Source organism: Triturus cristatus, chromosome 3_2, assembly GCF_964204655.1.
Source record: "Triturus cristatus chromosome 3_2, aTriCri1.1, whole genome shotgun sequence".
NCBI lineage: Eukaryota > Metazoa > Chordata > Amphibia > Caudata > Salamandridae > Triturus > Triturus cristatus.
In genome coordinates this window covers 574699755-574723198 of record NC_140584.1, presented here as the reverse complement: position 1 = coordinate 574723198, position 23444 = coordinate 574699755, and the positions used below count along the sequence as shown (strand labels likewise).

The window sequence follows — 23444 nt, the reverse complement described above, 5'->3', positions numbered from 1 at the left end:
CTCTCTCCCTCTGTCTGCCGTTCTCTCTCACTGTATCTGTCCTCCTCTCTCTCACACATTGTGCCTCTTTCTCCCCATAGTCTCTCTCTCTCCCATTTACTCTCTCTCATTCACCCTTTTCTCTTTCTTTAACCTTTTTTCTCTTTACATTTCTCTTCCACTTGCTCTACTGACTCTGCTTTCTCGCTCTCTTACACGCTGACCCCTTTATCTAGCTAAATGTATCTCAATTCGGTCCAATAATGCACTATTATTTGTATGATTTAGCGATGTATAAAAGTTGACAATATGCTCAGAATGTATCACAATATGGGCACTGGTATGTAGCACTTTACAAAAATCACAATAAATCAAATAATAGAAAAAAATAAAAATCTTCACAACTTTCAAATATTGCCTACGTTTTCACGTGTTTTTCAGTTCTCTATAGTGTGACAATATGATTAGAAATATAGCAACTGAGACGAGTAGATCAAAATTGAAATACAATGCTTCGAAAGCAAATTAAAGATCTCTGGACATGATGGTGAATATTTTTAGGTGAGTGTAAATATTCTCCTTTAAATAGTTCGCGTACTTTGAGCGATTGGTAATTGATTTTAAATGGGCATTGTGAAAGTCTTTGGAAGACCTTTCTTTCTATATTTTAAAGTCACTCTCAACAGTTTTCATTACGCAGTGAAAGAATATTTAAAGTGCCACAATAGAAGTAAACATATATGTCGTCAGCAAGAGACGTAAATATGTCATTAAGTACTTCATATTCACTGTGAAAAACTTTGTTCAATTGGCACTGTGGTTATTTTCCATAACCACATAGTAACCAGCGGCGGCCGGCATGCTCGACGGAGGGGGGGGAAGGGGGGGAGGGGCTGGGGCGCAGCAGACTAGCGCCCCAGCCGGGACGTTTTCTCTGCATAGAGAAAGACGGAGAGTGGGCGGTCCTGCTCGAGGGCCGGGGGGAGTGGCTTACCCACTGTTGTGGGTGCTGACTGTTTGGTCGGCTCAGGGCTGACCAAAGAGTCAGTACCCACAACAGTGGGTAAGCCACTCCCCCCGGCCCCCGAGCAGGACCGCCCACCCCCTCCGCCCCCAATCAGGCACAGAGGCACTTCTGCTTTCTCGCAATGCGAGAAGGCAGAAACATAAATGGTAGTTTATACCGTTTATGTTTCTGCCTTCTCGCACTGCGAGAAAGCAGTGGGGCAACGCCCCAATGAGGGAGCCGCCACTGCTAGTGCAACAAAGTCATCCCTCCCCATGTTACCAAGTTGCTCCAATTTCAAACCCAGATGTAAACGAAATAGTGCTGGATTATCCTTGTAATAAACTGTTGTCAGGGCAAGTCAGGCTTTTGACGTCCAGTCAAGTGACTGTCTCAGCATAACATAAGGATGCCTGGACATGTGCATCTTTCACATGTTAACAGCGGAGAGGTCTAAATGGTCTTGTGTATCTATCTCATTCTCTCTCAGAGGGGATGCTGTACGACTGGCTCTGCAAGGCTCCTCCTCACACTGGAGATCTTAGGACTTGCCATGGGCATAGCTGGCCCTTCACAGGCACGACAGGCCTCATATCACTGCATATCAGAACAGACCCAACACATATTTTACTCTCCAAATGTAAAAAATAGGCCAGTAACATTTCTCAGACTCCGCCAGAATTACAGTCCGAGCACGTATCCCACCTCCCAAGGCATTACATGCTGTGTACATATATTACAGGGACGTGTCAGGGATGGACCCTACACGGTTTCCCTTGCTGAAGAGTAGCTGGTCATGTTACCCTTACAAAAGAATGCATAAAGAATGGCCCGGGCCGGGGATAGGATGGAAACTCGTACTGGAAAATATAGGTGGAGGAACAATAGAAGTATCAAGGCAGAAAAGGACTTCATCTTGGAAGAAGGGTCTTGGCTAGACCAGATTTCAAAGATATTATAATCATCAGAACACATGAACCAATTTCTTATTGCGCCGTACAGGTGCTGATAGGAGTATTTAACCCAATCAGTTCTAAATTGTTGCTGGCCACTTCCCAGGTTCAAAGCCCTAAAATAAATCACAATTCAAGATTTTGCAGAATTTGTGCAAGATCTGGCATGACATGAAGCTCCTTTATAAGATGCTGACGCTCTTGGAGTTTTCTATCGTACGGAGAAATCCCCAAAACTTGTTTTTTTTTCCCCTCACTTTTGAGAGACCATCAAGGGATACAACTTAGAGTATAATACCCTTTTAAGTGAGATAAATAGAGTTATAACGTGTTCGCAGCTTGCCCTATACTTTGATATTTGGCATAGAATATTTTTTATTAAATAGTGGTTTGCACTTTTCAAATGTCAGTTGCTTGTTTCCAGAAGTATGTAATTTATTTGGCCCCCTGTTTTAGTTTTTCAAGTAGGCGCTTTGTGTTTAGGAGGATTCTGCCTCCACATTCTTCTTTTTAAACTTGCTTTCTATTTCATATCTGGGGACTAGTAATATACTAGAAGAACAAGTTTACGTACCTTCGGTAACACTTTTTCTGGTGTATACTCCAAGAAAAGATTCCTTACCTTTTGACTATTCTCCAGGAGTCAGACTGAATCTGAAAGTTTTCAAGCAGTACCCCTGCATGCCGGTAGGTGGTGTCGTGCGCCTCTATGCTGCTGTTGTTCCGCTCCAGAAGTAACGAGCACAGTCATATATAAGTACCACTCAAGCAAGCTGCTGTCAGTTGCTTTCTAAGCTGTCCGTGTCCCCAGACACAGAGCCCAACAGCAGATTGGTCTTGACCAGTGTAAAGTTGTCTAGACTTCGGACCTTTTTGGAGGGTCGGTGAGAAATCTACAGTTAGATATCAGTATTCACCAGAAACAGCGTTACCGAAGGCAAGTAACTTGTTCTTCTGATGAATACTCTTAATTGCGGATTCCTCATCTTTACAATAGATACCAAAACAGTACCTCCCAGGCGGTGGGTCTGTGAACTGTCTCAAACCAAAAAGTCCTGCGGGACCGAGTGGGTGAATTGCTCCTCTCATCAAACTTGGCTGTCCAGACAATAAAGCTTTGTGAACGTTGGCCAAGTAGCAGCTTGTCAAATAAAAATAGTAATAAACCACTCCACGTACCAGCACAATGGTAGCAGCTTTTGCTCTGGTGGAATTAGCATGCAACCTTTGGGGGGCTGCTACTTAGATAGTATATAGGAGATATTGATTCAGAGAATGATCCAGCAAGGAATGGTCCTTTTCTGCACTGCTCTGCTGGTCTCCGTTCCAGTGATCTAACGAAGTGCTGATCGTCCACACTATGTTCCCTGGTACGATCAGTGTAGAAGCCAAGAGCGCTTTTGCTACCAGCCAATGCAATCTCTCCTCCGAATTAGAGGGGAAAGGTGGAGTGATGCATGCTGGGAGGGTGACATGAAAAGGAGTGACCGCTTTCAGTAGAAAAGAGACTTGGGTTCTCAACACCAGCTTGTCTGTTGTATATGGTGGGTTGTCAGAGAAAGATTGTAGTTCATTCGCACACCTTGTTGACTGTATGGCAATGAGGAAAACGGTCTTTAAAGTGAGAAGCCGTAATGGACAGTGGTGCACTGGTTCGAAGGGTTTACACACTAGGAATGTGAGAACTATATTCAAGTTCTACTGAGGCATGATAAAGAGTTTTGGTTGGGAATAATGCTGCAGTCCTTTCGAGAAAAAAAATAACTTCATCACACAGAGGGCTGTAACCAAAAAAAGCTGAAAGAGTCAACAAATAAACTAACGATGCCCAAAGAAAGGCCTTGCTAGGCTAGCGACAAGACAAACAGCAACACTTCAGATAGTTTGGCTTGAAGTGGGTCAATCTGCCAAGTACCGCCCCAAACAACGAACCTGTCCCAAAATCAGGCCTATACTGATTTTGTGACAGGATGCCTGATTGCTAGAATGGCATCAACTCCTTCCAAGCATGGGGATGAAGATTGAGTAGGCCCGGGTGAAACATCCCGCCCTGCTGCTGCAACAGAAGATCATCCTAAAGCAGCAGCTTGATCAGAGGACAGACGCTCATGCCCAGGACTTTTGGGTACTCCACTCTTCTTGCCCAATCGGGTGCCATGAGGATGACTTGTGCCCCGTCGTTCCTGATCTTCTTTAGAACTATGGGCTGGAGAGGTAGAGGCAGAAAGGCATACATCAGCCTGAGCTCCACTCTAAGAAGAATGAGTCTCTGAGAGAGAGCTGTCATGGGAACTCCAATGTGTAAAAATTATGATATTGCGCATTCTCTACAGTGGAAGAGATCAAAGCAAGGTGTATTTACAGGGGAGAGGCCTTGAGCCACCCCCGGTGTAGCTGCCATTTGTGATCTGCTTGGCATCAGTAGCCGAGTTTGTCCTCCATGGCGATCAAAGATACCACCAAGTGGTGTGACACCAGGAAAATCCCCTGGTGTTCAAGCCATTTTCAGAGGCACAGCGCCTCCTGACACAGGGTCCACAACCCCACCCCTCCCGCTTGTTGCAGTACCACATGGGGTTGGTGTTGTCCGTGAGCACCTGCACCAGCTTCTCTTGGCTGGAAGAAAGGCTTTCAACACCAATCAAATGACCCACAACTCCAGGATATAAATGTAGAGCCCGGACTCTGCTGGAGACCAGATGACTCTGATCTACACCTGTCTCAGATGTCCACCCCAACCCAGAAGCAATGCATAGATCACCACTGTTACCTCAGGTTGTGGTAGGGAGAAGGTTCTGCTCCTGACACAACCATGATCCAGCAGCCACCAATGCAGATCTTTTGCATTCTCCTCCAAAACATGGACATAGTCCGAGACATCCCCTGATGCTGTGCTCACTGGGACTTTGGATCCCATTGCAGAACCCGCATATACCACCTGGTTTGTTTGACCAGCAGGATATAGGAGTCCATCTGTCCCAGCAGCCTCAATGTCATTCGTACCGAGAGCTAAGGCAGATGCTGAAACACCTGGATCAGAACCCAAATGTACTGGACTCTCGCTGCAGGGGGAAAAGCACAAAATAGCACGGTGTCCAGGAAATCTCTGATGAAAGGGGCATCTTTAAAGGAGTGATTTCAGCACATTTATAGTGAGGATGTTAAAAGGTTCGCCATAGTCTGGAGGTGGGTGACTACTGCCTGGGCAAGCCCTCCTTCAACAGCCAGTTGTTGAGGTAGGTGAAAACTGGTACCCCCAACCTCCGTAGATAAGCTGCAACAATCGCCATCACTTTTGTCAACACCAGAGGGGCACTTATGACACCACAGGGAAACACACAAACTGAAAGTGCTCCCACTCTCCTGTGAACTATGGGTAACAGTGGTGGGCCTTCAGGACTGTGATGTGGAAATAAGCATCCTGCAAGTTCAACGCTACCATCCAGTCTCCAGGGTCAAGGGCAGACAAGACTTGAGATAGGGTGAGCATCTTGAATTTGTCATTTCTCAGAAAGGGTAAAGGTATAAAATAGAAGGAAGGCCTCAGTCCTTCTTTGGCACCAGAATGTAGCAAGAGTAACAACCAGTTCCCACGTCTGAAGCCAGCACTCTTTCTATGGCTCCTTTGGCCCAAAGGACCTGCCGTTCCTACTGTAAAATGGACAGATGTCCTCCGTCTGCTGTCATGAGGGTGATGGAAGATGCAGTGGAGTGGAAATAAACAGGAGGGCATATGCCCATCGGACAATTTGCAGAACCCACTTGTCCGAAGTGATTGCTTGCCACCCTTGGCGAAAAGGCTGGCTCCTGCCTCCGAGAGGGTGGGCTGTGTATTTAGAAGGACCCAATAAAGTGGTTTTGCAGCTGGTGAGGCTGGGGATTAGGCTGCTTGCTGCCTCTGCTGTCCAAGTTGTCTGTGGGTGCTGTGGCCATGAAAATGCTGTAGGGTCTGCAGAGCAAGCCACACAGATATGTCTGGTGGTCTTGACAGCCACTACCATAACCACAGAGGGGGTGAAATTGCAACTACAACTGAAGCACTGGAGCAGACAGACCTAAGAAGTGCATTGTGGCCCTTTTGTCTTTAAAGTGCTCGAGGACCGAGTCTGCTTTCTCCAAGAATAGGCTAGAGCTATTGAAGGGTCATGTCCATTAGGGATTGGACATCCCCTGAGAAACCCATCAATATAATCCAGGAAAGTCTCCTTAGTGTCACAATGATGGCAATTGCCTTACCAAGGCAATCTGTAGTATCTAACCCACAGTGATTTGTGAATTTTTGGCGCTTCGCAATCAACCCGAATGGCTTCAGTAAGAGTGGGGCGCAAGTCCTCCAGTACAGAAGGTAGTAGCTGTAGCTGAGTGACAGAACCCAAAAGAACATGAGTATATCAACCCAACCGGCAGCTGGCTTTGACAGACCTTAATACCAGACTGGTGGAGAACATATGTTTTCCAAAGTTTTTAAGGAGCTTTGGCTCTCTATCCGGTGAGGTGGTAGGGAAGGTGTTTGGGTTGACCCTACTCGTGGATGCTTGCTCTACCAAGCTTTCATGGGTCGGGTGCTGCGTTAGGAAAGTTGGAACACCTGAGGCAGGGCGATAACGCCTTGTTATCTGCTTGTTTACCTATGGTCCGTAACATGGCTTTGGTCATATTTCAAGAAGGGTGTCCATGAGGGCTCCTTAAAAGGCAGTAGGGTTTCAGTAGGGATCTGTCCGGGATGAGAACTGAAGGACTTCAGTGAAAACATTAGTTTTCACTTCTTTCGTAGGAAATTGGGGGTCAAGAACCTCAGCTGTCCTTTGCCTTATTACTGGGAAGAAGGGACTTTCCTCATTAGCTGGCCCAGGTGGAAAGACCAGTCCAGTGTCTGAAGAAGTATCCAGTCCACCGTCATCTTGTAACTCATCATACCAATTCTCTTCGGTGTATGGTTGAGCAAACTAATCTCATTCATCAAGTGATCATTATCAGTCAGTGCCAAAAAGACTGTGAATGATCTGGGCCCTTCGTTGAGGTAAGGGCAAAGTGTCCGATGGGTTGTTGAAAGGCTGATGACCAGGGTGGGGGCTCGATCAAAGTCAACGCAGAGTCAGCACAGAGTCAAACAGCATTATGGGTCATCTCAAGTTGATGTTCTCTAGTCTAGTGTGGGTTGTGGCACCAAGATTGACGTATGCCGCGAAGCTGGTGTGAGGAATTAATCTTGTGAAGAGATGAGGGTTACTTCCGGATCCGTGTCCGTGGAAAGAAAGGAACTGATATCAGCATGCTTGGGAGTTGCTTATATGCAACTCCACAATTCCTTTCTGCATGGCAACGACATCAGTGCAGCGCTGTACAAGGCCACCTACGGACACTCAGGGGTACTGCTTGAAAAATTACGAAACCAGTCTGATGCCTGGGAAATATACAAAAGGTGAGGAATGTTTAAAGTATTCATCAGAAGGAAGGCTTAAACTGTTTTTCTTGGCAGTATATTACCAGGTCTCCGTCACCCTCCAAGCTCTTGCTCAGCTAGCCTATTTAGGTATGGCTAAATACATCTTAAAGGTCCAATGATCTCATGTCAATCAATTTTTCTAAATATACAATAAGAAATACAGAGAGGGAGCATGGACTTTCATGTGTTTGCCATTCCTTGGATGGGCTGTCCATCAAGGCCATGGCATTTTGTGGATTTTCCCATTTGTGTTCTCACTTAGTTTTGTTAATGGGCCACCCAGTAGTTCTTTGTTAGACTGTAGATGAGATATAGTCTGCAATTAAGAACCATTGAGTGATCTTTAATGTATTGACTTTGCTGACGCAATGCATTTCAATTGCTGATTTATGTCATTTTTTTTTTAGAGAGTGTGAACTGTTTGGAGGCCTTAGCCTGACAACGTGATATTCACTAATCACCCTTGCCCATTCATTCGTTTTACTTCGCCATCTTGATAACATATTGTTGGATGTATGACTTTCACATACAGACACACAGGCTTTCCTAAAGATGCAACAAAAAGCTGTCTCTTTGTCAAAATTATCTATAACACAATGTTTTGCGGTTTATGCCTTTTAGATTCACCATAATACAATCTTCTCCACTCCTTTGCAGAAAACTCTTCTATTGAGTGTGCACTTTAACTCTGCTGGTATAATCTGAAGAACAAAGGGACCATACCACCAGCTTCCATATGGTTGTAGCCCAAGATGTTACGATATTTTGCTATTTCCTTTGTATGACAGCTGGAGGCAACACACACAAAATCACCCAACTATTATCAAACATCCCCTAAGACAGGAGACCTACTGCCTGTGCCAATGCTTGTGATTTTTTATAGCATGAGGCAAAACTCTTCCCCTCATCATGTTACCTTAGTGCACGACTGGGAATTTTCTTAAATGGCAGTGGTAGTGTGTCTGAACCCATCGACCTCCTGCTTGCCTTTCCCAGCTACTCCACAAGAGATTAAAATGCTCTGAGCTACTTTTGAAGTTTTCCCTCTCACATCTCTACAATTTCCACCATTAAGAAAAAAGCCTATTCGAGTCTACAGTGTTAAGAAAAATTAAGTCTAATCTCAGACAAACCAAAACCTCGACCTTCAACCGGCCTTTGGGTCACCCTCGTCAATACTAGGTCACAGGTAAAAAAAAAAGTCCTCGTACCAAACTTTGTTTTAGTAATACACCTTGATCTGTTCTTTATCACAGAATTATGCCTCCCCTCTCACAGAAGTGCAACCAAATGCTGAAAATTCTTGCTTTCCCGTTAATAGTGCTGAAGTAGTCACCCTGATGAACTCTCAGTCTTTACCAATTAAAGGTCTTGATTGTAAGCAGTTCTCAGTGACTGACGTTTATATGTTTCTCGGGTCACAGGCCCTTTTTAACCAGTACTAGGAAGGGCCATGTCATTAGTAAATAGTCCTGCTCTTGCAAAGTGGTCATGTCTGAGACTTCCAGTGATGACTAATCCTTTCCTGTCTTCAAACGCTACAGATGGTCTACATTTTTAGGTCGAGCATTCGAGACCTCTTGTATATACTTTAGTATACACTTATTATATACTTATATGTGTATGTACTTTGTGGGCTCTGGAGATCAGCCCTAGGAATTGTCTGCTTCCACCTAGGGACTTTTTTTTCTGTTCAACTGCCTCTATTTAACTGTCTTAATAGAAAACGACCAGCAAAGGTCAGTAAAATACCAGAATTGCTTCCTGCTGAGAGACTTTAAAAAAAAAAAAATTCGGCCAACTGCCTCTATTTAACTTTCTTGATAGAAAACGACCAGCAGAGGTCAGTACAATACCAGAATCATTTAGCATTCTCTAGACTCCAGTTCATAGAAATTGTCTTCCACGAGCACCAGTAGACAACAATATTGTTTTTAAATCTTGTATTTTCAGTGCTGTGACCACCAACGGCCCTGATTTTATATTAAAAACAGAGCTTTGGACTATACCATTTCCCACTTAAAGGCAATATTTCTCTACATGTGTTCCCATACCTGGTGTGTCAAACAGCTGGGTGCCTACTTTCCCTCCATGTTAAAGAACAGTAGATGTTTCAGCACCCAGCCCAATGTGCTGCATAGCTAAATACATAAAAGGTCCCAAAGGCGAGACCGATTGCATTGCAAATGCTTGTTAAATAATCTAATAATCATAATTTGAAAGCACTGGCACCACTTAAATCTGTAAGAATCTCTGCTCACGAAACCAGCAAACTAATGACTTTTACTATAACTAGTAATAATCAAACTCAAAGAGGAAAAAAAAATAGGATACTTGTACGAATAAACACCAAACTTTAACTACCAGAAGTCCGTACATGTACACAAAAAAGTATTTGATAGTCAAAACAAAAAGTCTTTACCGAATGTATCCTTTTGTGGCCAAATTTTTGGACAGTGCTTTTTAAAAAGAGTGAAGCTTTCTCCTCCTTAACTACCTCCTCATTTTTATTAGGAGATGGGGATCTCTCTGAAATGTAATGTGGCGAGCTATATGTTGATAATACCGGTTTATAAGAACAGCTTGCTCCCAAGGGTCTCAGTATGACAGAGAGCCAGTCTACAAAATTTGATTATAGATATATTCATAATTGCACACCATAAGGTATTAGATAGAAATGACGCCTAAATTATAAAAGAGCCAAACAAAGGAAAGGACAGAGATAACATGCTTTCTAGCTACAGTGACTGGTCTAACTCAGAATTACACTGTCCTGGGTTTCAAATTCAACCGAGCCCAGTCACTCACTTTCCCATTAAATTCAGACCCATTGTCGATTTAAGTGATCTCTGTGTTATAAACAGGGACACTGGAGGGGCACCTAAAGATTTATAATAAAGTGAAGGATCAGCTTTGTGCATACACTCTTGTAGAGGAATATTGGGTTATGTGCATATCTCACCCCCGCACTGGAATGCTGGCTTCTTTTGATGCCTTCATGATTTCCTGGAATCTCTGTAAACTTTCATCAATGGAACAGTTGATATTTTTCTTACTGAAGAGCTCAGAGGCTGCTCCAAAGATGGACACTTCACTAGCTCCAGACTTCACCTGCAATTGCACAGAATATTTATTACTAAACGTCAAGTAAGAGACCACAGACAGGTTCAGAATGTACATAATGTGAAGAGAGAAAACATGAAGCTCACACACAACTCATCATTTTGGCCATTTATGGAGGAATGACAAGTGTAAAGACACTGTGTGCAAAATGTAGGGGATCATTTCAAGCATGCTAGGCAGGCAGGCATCTCTCTGCGGAGTGTTGAGAGTGGTTGCAGTGGCTTTGATTAAAGCAGTGAAGCTTTGCCAAACGGGCACCATGTTTGAGGGACCTGCTCGGTGCAGGAGTTTATTCTTGAAACACACAAAAAAATCAAGGACCCCCAACCACAGGGAGTTTTCTTTCTGCATCTAGGAGCCAATGGGCGATTTCCCTGCCCAGGACCTTAATGCACAGTAGGCCAGACTCGGTCAGGGAATTCTAGTGACGGGTCACTCTAAGCAGGGCACTACGACGTGTTGGCGCTATGGCCTATGGGCAGTCAGATCAGAGGCTTCCAATGGCAGAGCCGATAGAGAATCCAGCCATCAGAAACCAGCCTTTCCCTGGGCCCTAAACAGAATAGGGGAACCGAGAGTCTGGCGAGGCGACAAATGATTTCAGTGGTGCTCCTTCCCGGTCAAACTCTAAATGACTCCCTAATTGGTAACACGTATAGTTAGATGACACACACAGCGACCTCAAGAGAAGCATGGAGACATCACATACAATGGTGACCTCAAATAATGCGTGGGGAACATGATATATTACAGGGACTTCAAGAACACGAAATACTCCAGAGACTTACATGCCATACACAGGTGACATCAAATAATGTGTGGTCATTTGACATACACATTGCGCTTTAGAAATACCTTTCAAATAAATGCTCCTAATAAATAGCCTGGATCCCAGATATTTCGATGCAGACTCATACTCTTTGCTCCAGCCTCTCCTCCCCTTCTCCCCATGAAAGATTCAAATAGTCCCAACAATCCCGAATGAACAAGTGAACTCAGTTGGAACCCAGAAATGATTCGAAGAGAGTGTTCAGACAGTAGGGCATGAGACTCCTAGCGGAATGTCATTTACCACATGCTCTCTACTACACATGAAACTCTGTATAGGATCTCGATGAGTAGATATCAATATTTGCATTGTCTACAAAAATATTGTCCGATTTAGTTAATAACAGAAAATGTATACCCAATGTGATGATATTTTTGTTAGAATATTTAGAATGCAATATTTATGACAGACTATATTTGGCTATACAATAATCTGACATACAACTAGACGTTCACACTTGACAACAGCTTCATCTGTACCTGGGGAGGAACGTGTTCGCCTCACGCAAACCGTCCTTCTTGCTCAAAAAAGGTTCTGCAGGAACACATCTTAGTTTATAAATGTATTGAAGCTTACCGCTGCTTGGAATCCCTTTAGATTCGGGGTTAGCACTGGGTAGCTAACATTGGGAAATCTCTTGATCCCCTTCATAACTTCCACCTGGTCCGACATCTGTAGAAGAACAGGAGAAGAAATATGTAGCGAAGCCAACTTACAGGAAGGAAGACTCAATCCGGGACCAGTGGCAGAATACACTGTGTGCAAACCAAACAGGGCTTAAACCAACAGCAGTAAGAGGATACTACACTGCAGGCAAACCGAACAGTGCTGCTAAGTAAACCAGTATTAGAAACCCCTACGCACCCAAATAGGGCCCAGGCTCATAGCCGCTACAATAATAGAGTACACCGCGCAAACCAAAGAGGATAAAGACTGGTGCCAGTACCAGACTATACCGGAGAAACCAAAGTGGGTTCAGACCTGCACCTGGAACAAAATACAGTGAGTGAAAACAAAAGATGGTGTAGACTGGAACCACTGGCAGAATGCAGTGTATGCAAGTCATCAAGGGCTCAGAACAGGGCCAGTGCATGGTGTCCAAATCAATGATGGGTGAGACAAGGTTGAGTAACTATACCCTCTGAGCACAAATGGGTCTCGTAACAAAACAGGGTGAGTGGACAACCAAGGGCTCAGAGAAGGCCCAGTAACAGTACACATGGTGTACTAAGGAGGCAAGCCTCAGACTGAATTGTAAGTATTTGTGTACTATGAACAAACCAAAGAGGACTCAAGAAGAGACTAGCATTACAATATACGGTGTGCAAATTAAATAACCCTCAAGCTGGGAAGAGTAACGGAATACACAGTGTGCAGACAAACCAGGGCCAAGAATGAGATCAGAAACGATACACTGCGTGAAGGGAACCTGCCCCCTTCAATATAGGGAATCTTCCTGTACAGCACGTGGCCTCCGAAGACCCATCGCCAGCACTTTTGTAACTGGCATTACACGTGAATCTTCCCCTGAACAAAGTCTTCTCCTTGAATGGCACAATCAGAAGGTCTCTCTGTTCCTGATAGCTTTACATCGATGCTTGTTCCTGCTGCCCATGCCGAGGTACCTCTGCCCTGAACACCACTCGCTGTTCTTCGCTCCCTGGGCCCTGTTGGCTGTGTCCTGCTTTCTGTAGACGTGCACCAACACTCACCTGCGGGACCCACTTGGGGGACACGAAGCTTGTGGCCTCTATAACGGGGATCCCAGCCTCTGACAGGAGGTCGATCAGCCGTATTTTCACCTCTGTTGGGACAATGTTCTGCAAAGAAATAAAACTGTTTGAAGCAAACAAATCATTGATATTCTCATCCTAGAAATCTCCGCTCCACACACCTCGCCCAGGCTCAGATACCACGCATTCACCGCAGTCGCTCCGGAGGACACTCATTCTCCAGCCTCACCACCAAAGCCTGAATCAACCTCCGTCTCCACCTCCGCTCTGGCCCAATTTAAGAAGGGACGCAAGACCTGGCTCTTCAACTGATACCCGCAGCACAGCACCTGGATACCCACTGGGGGTGATTAGTCATGCTATACAAATACTACTTGATTGATTGAGATCAATAGTTGAGTACCCAGACAAGTCGACCACAGGACCTACTGCACAGACCTCTTCAGAACATATTTCACTGACAGCAAAAGGCGCGGAACAGCTGACACTGGCAGCATATTTGAGGACTGGGAAGGCCCTGGACAGAAGTCCTCATCATTGTACATAGCGAGGAGGTGTGGTCTATGGTTCGAGCTGGTGACTCAGGTTTGAATCTCAGCTTCGGCACTAGACTCATCATTGTGTGAGTCTGGCAAACCACTTAATTTCCTTGTGCCTAGAAATATGAAATCTAATGTGTTTAAAATGTATTTGTGTAATCCTCACTTGATGTACGTAATTTGCAGATCATATCCTCATCACTCAAGCAATGTACACTGCTATGTTGCTTAACAGCACTAAACAAATACACATACATAGTGCTGCTCATGTATCTGGACAGAAACTGCTGACTTGTTCCAGTTGAATGCTCCGAACAGCTTTGACTGGCTGTGTACTTAGTTCTGTCCAACACCCTGGACAGTCACTAACTCCTATTCAGTGTCGACTAGTCCTGAGTAAACTGTCAGTGTACTCCCCGATGCTGAAAGCTGGACAGCAGGGAATGTGCACTTGACACTGTGGAGAGAGCTTGATCTCTCATTTTATATAGCGAGAGTCATCGTTCATTTAAGTATTGTCAGTTCCAAAACACACATGCACAAAATATTGGGACTTGAAACCAGAAAACGGGTAAAAAGCCTTCTGACAAGGGTACAGAGACACTGGACATTGCTGATAGAGACACTGGAAGCCACTTAAAGAGATCAGGAGTGGCAAAGCGTTCAACTAGGACCTCCCAATGAAACCACTGGGTAGCCTCAGTTTTCAGGTGGGCCGCCTCACTAGGCCCCATAATGAACAGATGGGGATTCCTCAATGGTCAGACGAGCACCTTCAATGGAAAGACCCAAAGACCACACACCCTCAGTTGAAAAATGGACCTTCCTAGTGCAGTCAATGGAACTGAGGGCCGCTGCAATGGATTTCTCTAACAAAGGTGACCTCATGGCTAGTATAATGATTTACTCCTTTAAAATGTCAAACTCAGATACCAGTCTCCATTTAGTCACATATAATCCATAGCGGACTCCAACTGCAATGTTCAACAAACACACACAAGGCGCAACCTTGACTCCCACACCCAGAGGTGTGTGCCTATCTCTCAAATGAGTACATACATACATGCCATACATACCCGATCATGTGATCACCTGGCAGATGATGAATATATCACCTACCTCTAAGTCTGGTCTCTCGGATCTTGGTTTCACCTCAGCCTTTACTTTCCTACTGTCACTGAGCACAGACTTCCATACACAGCACGTCTTTCTAAGCATGCTGAGATCAATAACCTCATTTAGATTCAATTGTAATCTACTGATAGACCCTAAACCAAAACTACTTATTCGTCGCCGGAATATCTTATACATAACAGTAGATCAGCTGTAAAGAACAAGTTAAATACCTCAGTAATGCTCCTTCTGGTGGATACTCGATCACATTTCTAACCTTAGAATACTCCGCAGGCGCCAGATTGGATAGCAAAACTTTTTATAACAATGCTCCTGCACGCCGCTAGTTGTCACTGTTTGTCTCTATGCAGGTTCTATACCACTCCGGTAGTACAGGAGCAGAGATGCATATAAGTACCACCCCTATGCAATGACGTCAGTTTCTTGTCTTCTTTTTTGTCTGCACCCTCAGACGCAGTACAATTGCTGGGGCATTTTTAAAAGATTTTAAAAAGGGGCCACTCCATAGAACCTGGGCAGATGTCAAGGGCAGACACTCTGCATGTCTACACAATGGTAGCTGCCATAGCACTGATAGAATGGACCTTAAGATCTCCTGGCAAGAATGCCGCTTAAGTTCTCAGCACCAACTTGTCCAGGAAAAAGCTGGTGTAGGGTGGATGCACTGAAAATATCTGAAGTTCACTCACGAAACAAGCTAATGTAATCAAAATAAGGAAGACAGTTGTTAAATTCAGGAGACGCAGTGAACTTCGTGCACATGAGAAACTTCAAGATCAAGATATGGTCCCACTCTGGCATCACAAACGGTTTGGAAGTAAAATTGTGTGTCAAGCTTTTAATAAATCTCATTATAAAAGGGTTTTTAAAAAGAGAACAGTTGGTTCGGCAAATGTAGAAAGGCTGAAAGGGCCGACAAATGACCTTTAATAGTGCCCACTGAAAGACCTTGCTGGGTCGTAGATAAAACAAATTTGCTTCTAAAGCGTCAGTCCGGGAAATGCCACACCAGACCACAAATTTTTCCCTGTGCCCGTCATAAATGGATTTCGTGGAAGGCGCCTAGCCATAAGGATGACATCCACCACTTCAAGTGACAGATCAAACACAGGGAATATTTAGAAAGAGTTAAAGGTATAAAGGTATACCAGTGGCACTATTACTCAAACCCACCGGGTTAAAAAATCCCTTTACAAACAACTCTATTACTTTCAAACAATTCCACTTTAATACTAGGTATTACAATTGACGAGGAGTCATACAAATAAATGCCTTGTATAGAAGTTTCTCTGAAAATGTTTTACATTTTTTTTATTAACAATCCATCATATCAATATATTTTTTGTTACAAATTCTATCAACAAACTATCATTAAAAAGAAAAAAAAACACTCATGATTGCACATTGAAAATCCATGAGCTGAACATTATGTTAACATTATAAGGAATACAAAAATAATGCCAACTCCACAAACATTATTTGAACTTTACACTGTTGTGTGTTTCTCATATGACCCATTGTCGTTTTCCCTACGTTAGCCTAATCATACACATTGTAGGCAGCATTGGTTAAGCACGCATTACTAAATAACACGCTTGTCTTTGTGCCACATTAAATTTTTAAACAGAAACAGCACGTGTTTTGTATTTTATTCTTTTCCTGGGAGCCAGTCTAAACAGCCTAGGCAAGGTCAAACATCGCCCCTTATTATTCTCTCTGGTCAGACACTGGTACCTAGATATAATAAAGGAATGCAGCTGCTGCTTTTGAAAACGCATATCTTGTCATATAACTAAGAACAGGGGCTCTGAAAAAAAACCACACACAGCGAAAGTCCTGAGACAAGAGTGCAGCATCAGCTGGGATGTAGAACATCCACCTATGCACGCTAAAGTACAGGGTCTGCCACTAAAACTAGAGATCTACTATACTATATAACCAATTTGCTTCAGTAGTACGGGAGGTGTTCGGCAGGTCTGTCAGATAACATGACAGGGCTTTTCTTGGTATATTGTTTATTAACCATGTTGAAGGTATTATTGTTATGAATTTGTTTTCTAATTGTCGCACAAGTATTGCATCATGGAGAACAATATTTTAAATAAACATTGCAAACTTCCTTCCAGTCTCTTTCATAACTTATTGTGGACAGGTACGAGAGAGAGAGAGCAAAAGGCTGTGCCCTATATTACCTCGATCCCTGAGAGGATCAAGAGTGTTATGTTCAGAGGTGCCAAATCACTTGTCTCTCTGGAAAGGTTAGGAGGGCAAGTGAGCACTATAGCTAGTCGGACTCTGGCTCATAGATACTGAGGTTGTATGGTGACTCAGATCCTACATGCTGATGTTCCATGGTGCCAACCATAGTTCTGCTCCCGAGCAGAATCCGTGCAACAACACTGCAAACCCTAGTGAGAATGTATATTACATTAGTAAGTTTATTACAATTCAAAAGCTTGATATTACATTCCAATGACCATTGTATTCATCTAATTTTTGATGTCAAAGAAGTCAGCCTGTTAGACAGAACTGATGTATTCAAAGAATCAAAAACCACCAGGACTGATGTATCTAAAAGAGACAAAGCAGCCAACACTTGTTTCGCTGCGTCTTTTGCACCACTTCTCTAGGGCGATCTATTATGATAAACTCATGATTGTAATATATATTCTCTTTAGGGTTTTGCAGTGTTAAGTTCCAGTTATGTTTGCGCACTTTGTAGGATTTTTGCATTACATATAACATGATTACAGTATTCAGCTCATGGGTTTTCAATTTGCAATCATAAGTGTTTTTAAAAAAAAATAATTGTTGATAAAATGTATAAAATAGTTATTTTGTTGTTATAATAGTTTTTTAATAAAAAATAAAAAACATTTTTAGGGAGACGTCTATATAAGACATTTTTATGACTCCATCCAATTGTAATACCTAGTGGCACAGTGCAACTGTTGGCAGATCAAACACAGTCAGTTAATGTCACTCATGCCGGTGTAGAGTGTGCATTCAGGTGGAGGACCCAGCCCTGTTGCTGAAATGAGAGGTCCTCCTGAATTGGAAGCCTGATCCGAGAACATATGCTCAGACCTAGGAGTTGCGGGTAGCACACATTCCTGGCCAAATCTGGAGCCACTAGAATGGCTTGGGCCACGTGGTTCCTTATCTTTTTCAGAACTTGGTGCAGGAGAGGCAGGGCTGGGAAGGAGTACATGGAGCATGGCGTCCCATGCTCCATTCCAGTTGGAACGCATCTCCTGATGAGTGCTTGCGCAGAAACTCCAACATGCAAAACTTTTGATACAGTGCATTCTCAATGATGGTGAAAAGATCTAGCCAAGATTCTCCCTGTAGGAAAGTGGGTTTCTGTTGCAGTAACCCCACCCCCCACTTTTGCCAGATTTCTGATGTACTTTGACTTTATGTGCCATGGGGCCCTGCCAATCAAGTTCCCAGGGCCCGTGTTCTTTCCCAAAACTGTACCTTTGTACCCCCAAGTGGCACCTCTCTGGCCACCAGTAGGTCCCTTGTAAAAGGTACGATGGGTACCAAGGGCACTGTGACCAAGGAGGGCCTCTAAGGGCTGCAGCACATATTGTGCCACCCTTAGAGGTCCTGTACCTTAACACACACACGGCCATTGCAGGCTGCGTGTTTTGAGGCAGAGAAAAGTGAAGAGTCGATATGGCACCCATACCTGTGCAGCTGGTGGTGCAAATTCAGTGCTTACCTGGACCTTGGTTCTAACCCACAAAACTCACCCTCGTGAGCCGAGTACTTACCTCCAAAACCAATAACCATTTTCTCCCATAGGATCCCATGTTATAAAATTTTGGGCCTATATTTGTCCCAAGTTTGTACTTGCTAATGTATGGAGAAAAGTGAATTCAATTGCACAACAAAAAAAGTCGTACTTACCTTGTATGTAGAACTCTTACGTTGTGGTGTCTAGGCATACCACCCCCAGTAGTCAAAAGTAATCTAAAGTAACTCGAGTAATTTAAAAGTATTTACTGTATGATACAGACTGCATTTAAAAGCAATACAAACCTATAAGAATTGTAATTCCAAGCACAACTGCATTGCCTTGAACAGTCTTGCATGTGAAAGTATATTTTACTCACCTGTGCTAAGTCCTGCTTGGTTCTAAAATATAACCTAAGTATACCCTTTTTATACTTACCTAATTGGTCTGGATTCTATCTATGAGTGTGTGTATCGGCCCTTGATTGATTGAATACAATAAATGCTTAACACACCCTCTGTTTAAGCGTAAATGCTCGCCCACACTACCACAAAGAGAGCTGTTGGTATTTACCTAATTTAGACTCTGCTATACCTCTGGGGACTCCCTGGACTCTGTGCACACTATACCTTACTTTGGTATAGTAGATACAGAGCCAGCTTCCTACACCCCCCACTATTGGAAGACACCCCATGCCACCTTGGGATTTAAATGCCACTCGTGATCTGCCAAACACCACCTGCTCAGCTCGTCCGCCCTTATATTTAAGGTTCCTGGCAGGTGGTTCACGATAAGGAAGACCCCCTCGTGCTCCTCCCACTTCCAGAGGGGTAGAGCCCTCTGGCATAGGACCCCACTCCACCCTGCTTTTTGCAGTACCACATGATGGTGGTGTTGGCTGTGAGAACCTGTACCAACCTCCGTTGAAAGACAGCAGGTAAGCCTTCAGAGCTAGATGAATAGTCCACAACTCCAGCAGACTGGAGAGGTGCCGGCCTTCTGTTGGAGACCAGAGTCCTTAGATCTGCAACTCCCCAGATGACCACACCAGCCCAGCATAGACACGTCCGTCACCACTGTCAGCTCAATGTGGGGGAAGGGAGAGGAATCTGTCGCTGGTCCAACTGTCTTCTAGCAGCCACTACTGCAAATCTGGAGCCATCTCCTCTGACCGGTGCTCTTTCATCACTGCCATGCATGCTGTATTTGTTCCTCTGAGATGTATATGGTATTGGTCAGACTGCTTCAATGCGGGGCCCATTAGAATTCCAGATTACATTGCAGAGCCTTGCATATGCCATCTGGTATAGCTGACAAGGAGGCTGCATAGGCTAAGAATTCAAGAAGGGGAGAGGATGTGGCTGAATGGGCTAGGGCTGTCTATCTCAATCTGGGAAACAGGGTTCGAATCTCGGCAATGACGCTCAACATCCTGTGATTCTGGGCAAATCACTTAATCTCCCCGTGCCTAACAAAAACGAAAGTGTCCTTGTGTAACGTAACTGGCGCTCATGTAAAGCGCTCTGATACCAGATACCTTCAGGTCAAGTTTGCACTATATAAAACTCCAGAAAAAAAAGAACCCCCAAAGCAGCTCTCATTGTGATCCAGGTATGAGCCTGAAACATCTGGATTATAGACCAAATGTCCTGGACTCGTTGCGGTGGAGAGAAATCCCAGAATGCCAATGTGGCCAGGATTGCTCCACTGAATGGAAGCGGCTGCGAAGGAGTCAGGTTGGACTTCGGCTCATTGATAGTGAACCCCAATGAAGTTAAAAGGTTGGTCGCTGTTCAGAAGTGGTCCACGACTGACTATGGTGATCCTGCCTGCAACAGCCAGTTGTCGACGTAGAGAAAAACTGGCATCACCGACCTCCGAAGATGGCCAGCGACTGCCGCCATTATTTTCATGAACACCCAAGACCCATGGGCTGTGGAGATGTGCGAACCCTCTCGTTGAGTGAGGAAGCAAGTTCGCCAGAGGTTGTTTAGGCCATGCTCAGTCATGATGTGGATGAGTGCACGTAGAAGAGTTGGAGCAATCAAAGCACCTGGCCAATACGAGGTTTGAGTCAGCCACCACCGAGTATCGTGTTGGGGGCCTCACACGTGGCATTTGTTCCAGAGATTTCAGATAAACTTGGGGTCGTCAGTGTTGGGCCCATCAGAGTTAAGTAAAGTAATATTTTACCCACCCTCTACTGCCTGGAGAATATTATATCTGTCCTGAGTGCCTGGTACTTCGTGCAACAATGGAAAGAACAGCCCTCTACGTGCAAGAATGGCTGTTCCTCAGGTGTAAGGTAAATAGTTGGAAAGGGAGCAGTGACCACTCCATTTGGATAGAAGGTGTGGACGAGAGCGTGCAGAAATGTGTTTCTCCTGTAATAGGGTTATGTCTATTTTGTGGCAATCACGATAGGCGAGGAACTGCCGCTTCTTGCAAGTGTTATTAAGGCCACGCACGTTCCATGTCAGATGTAGAGGAAGGTGCTCTGGAGGACCTGACATCTAATCTGCATATCTACAATGGACTGCATCCAGTTTGTGTGCTCTCTGGGATCTGCCAGAAACTGCATTACCATGAAAGCAAGTGTGCACCCTGAATAAATACAGTAATGATTCTGTATACGTGTCAGCTGTGTTTAACCTCTTATCCCGCTCTCACACCAGCCACCCCAACCTGCCTTTAAAAAGACCCAAATCAAAGCAATTGAACACGAGTAAAGAATAGCATTCAACAATTTGAGTCTTATGTTCTTCCAATTTAGGCTCACCATTTGGGGTGGAGAGTGGGGGGAGGGGGGTTAAGAGTTCCAGGCTCCAAGCTGGCCAAGCTCTTGTGAGGCTTCTTGTGCCAGCTCAGTATTTTGCCAACATCCAGACGCCATCCTGCCCCAATGCAACATCCCAGGATCCCTGCCAAAATGCTACTACCCCCCCCCCCCGGACACAGAATTTAACCCACTCACTGGCCCGCCCTTGTGACCATACTGCACCTGGAGGATTGTCATCTGAGGGGATAGGCCGTGGTGGCATCGATTCTGCGCCACCAGATCCCAAGGGAGTGGCCAGTAGGTGTTGGAGCGATGACTGCGCGAGGCCTGCTCATGCCTCCCGGGGCCATGGCCTCACTCGGGCCGGGGCTCCTCATCCCTACACCATCGGCGCACAGGGGCACAGTGACAACTTGCTTGGGGTGCACAAGGAGCCAGCCCCCTGCTACCAGAACACTGCCAGGGGGAGACGGCCCAGTGCCCCCGACGATCCTTAGGTCTCTGCTGGCGCAAACCCAGTGGAGATGGTCAACCTTCACGGACAGTGACGCTGAGTGCAGACAGTGGCGGCTCCTCCATTGGGGCGTCGCACTGTGAGTAAGCAGAAGTACCTGGTTGGGGGCCAGCGGGTGGGTGGTCCTGCTCGAGGGCAGGGGGGAGGGGGGAATGGCTTGCCCAATGTTATGGGTCCTGACTGCTTGGTCAGCCCCAGGGCCGACCAAAGCAGTCATGCGCACTCTCTATTTTCTATATGTAGGCTGCATGCAGCCTACATAGAGAAAATGGCCTCGCTACTGGCACCTGGCTGTTGCGCTGTCCGTTGCACCGCACCAATCACAACGCTGCCATTGCAGCGTTGTGATTGGCTTAGGGGAGCAGGAGGAGGGAGGCTGCCTAAAACGTGCCAGGAGCAGCAGGAGCTGAGACGGCGGCGCGTGATGCGGTCGCGGAGGAAGGTACGTTTTTTCTTATTTTATATTGATTACAGTCCCACTTCCCTCCCCCGCTGCGCGAACCCACCTGCCCGTTTTGCCGGCCGCGACTGAGGAATGGGCTCGTTGCTCTAGGAAACATCGCCTGGCCCTCAATATGTTTTAATATGGACTCTCTGAGCCAAGGGGAGTCAAATGCACACTCGTCATTCAGAATTTCCAGGAAAAGGCAGACCTTTCCGTACAGACCTTTGATTAACACTAATAAACACAAAGTGAAAAATATGATCACTTCTTCATTTGTTCTTCTTACGAGAAGGGGTCTTCACTTAATTACAGAGTTTGCTGAAATGCAGCTGGTCGGCTGAAGCAAAAACAAGGCATAGGCAAGGAATATCTGAATGGCTGATTTTTAATATCAAAGAGAACAATTAAGGGTACGCAAAGTTTTTATTAGGTTTGCTTAGACTTGCTAAGCTCATAGCTATTGGCCATCCTTAGATTAATGATACTACCACGCCTTTGCGCATACTTCTACTCCTGCAAGTGTTAGATGGCTGTGGTAACTTGTAAGCATTATGGGAGTGAGCATATACTCAACCAACCTTGTTCTAGCGAGGACTCTCAAACCTTATCATGCTGGTTACGCACTGCGTGCAACTGCATACCTTGCTTACATTTCTATTGTGAGTGCTCCTAAACCACTGGTTGCCTAACGTGGAAGAAAGGGGGTTTCGCCCGCTCCAAGCACTGAATAACATCTAGGTGCCCTAACTGTTAACCAGAGTGAATAAGATAACTCAGTTTTAATCAAAGGTCACTGAAAATCCCTAGCGCCAATGTCGCGGTCTGGCCACTAAGTTGACGAATGATAACCAATGGGAGTATATGAGGACTTTTGATGTAGTTCCGTTTCCGGAAACGTGGTCGACAAATGAGTTTTTTTGCGGGGGTTACTCGTCTTACTCCGTGTTACTCTCTCACTGGTTGGTAACGCACGGGCAGGGCTAGATATATGGCTCAAAAACATCTCTGGGATGTAGCACTGCTGCACTAACCACCGATTCAGATTTAACACCGGCTTTCCACTTGGTATGGGATGATGGTTTTAATCAGTGTGTTATACATTTTTATAATAACAATTTCACATGCATTTCATTTTCCAACCCCAAATTTGCCCTGCTTTAAAAAAAAAAAAAATTGACCGCTCTATAGGGGAGTTGCAATCACAGAGGTGTGGTCTGAATGT

The 23444-nt window shown here is 44.8% G+C and overlaps 1 protein-coding gene across 1 annotated transcript in view; it reads right to left on the bottom strand.

Moving 5' to 3' along the window:
• The window catches only part of HMGCL (3-hydroxy-3-methylglutaryl-CoA lyase), a 211548-nt gene that overhangs the window by 18219 nt on the left and 169885 nt on the right, over positions 1–23444 (bottom strand). Inside the window, exons 3-5 of the mRNA XM_085648310.1 lie at positions 13049–13156; positions 11913–12008; positions 10347–10495 (exon numbers count right to left, since the gene is read on the bottom strand). Of these exons, the coding sequence (XP_085504436.1) occupies positions 10347–10495; positions 11913–12008; positions 13049–13156 (353 nt within the window). The remainder of the gene's footprint in view (positions 1–10346; positions 10496–11912; positions 12009–13048; positions 13157–23444) is intronic.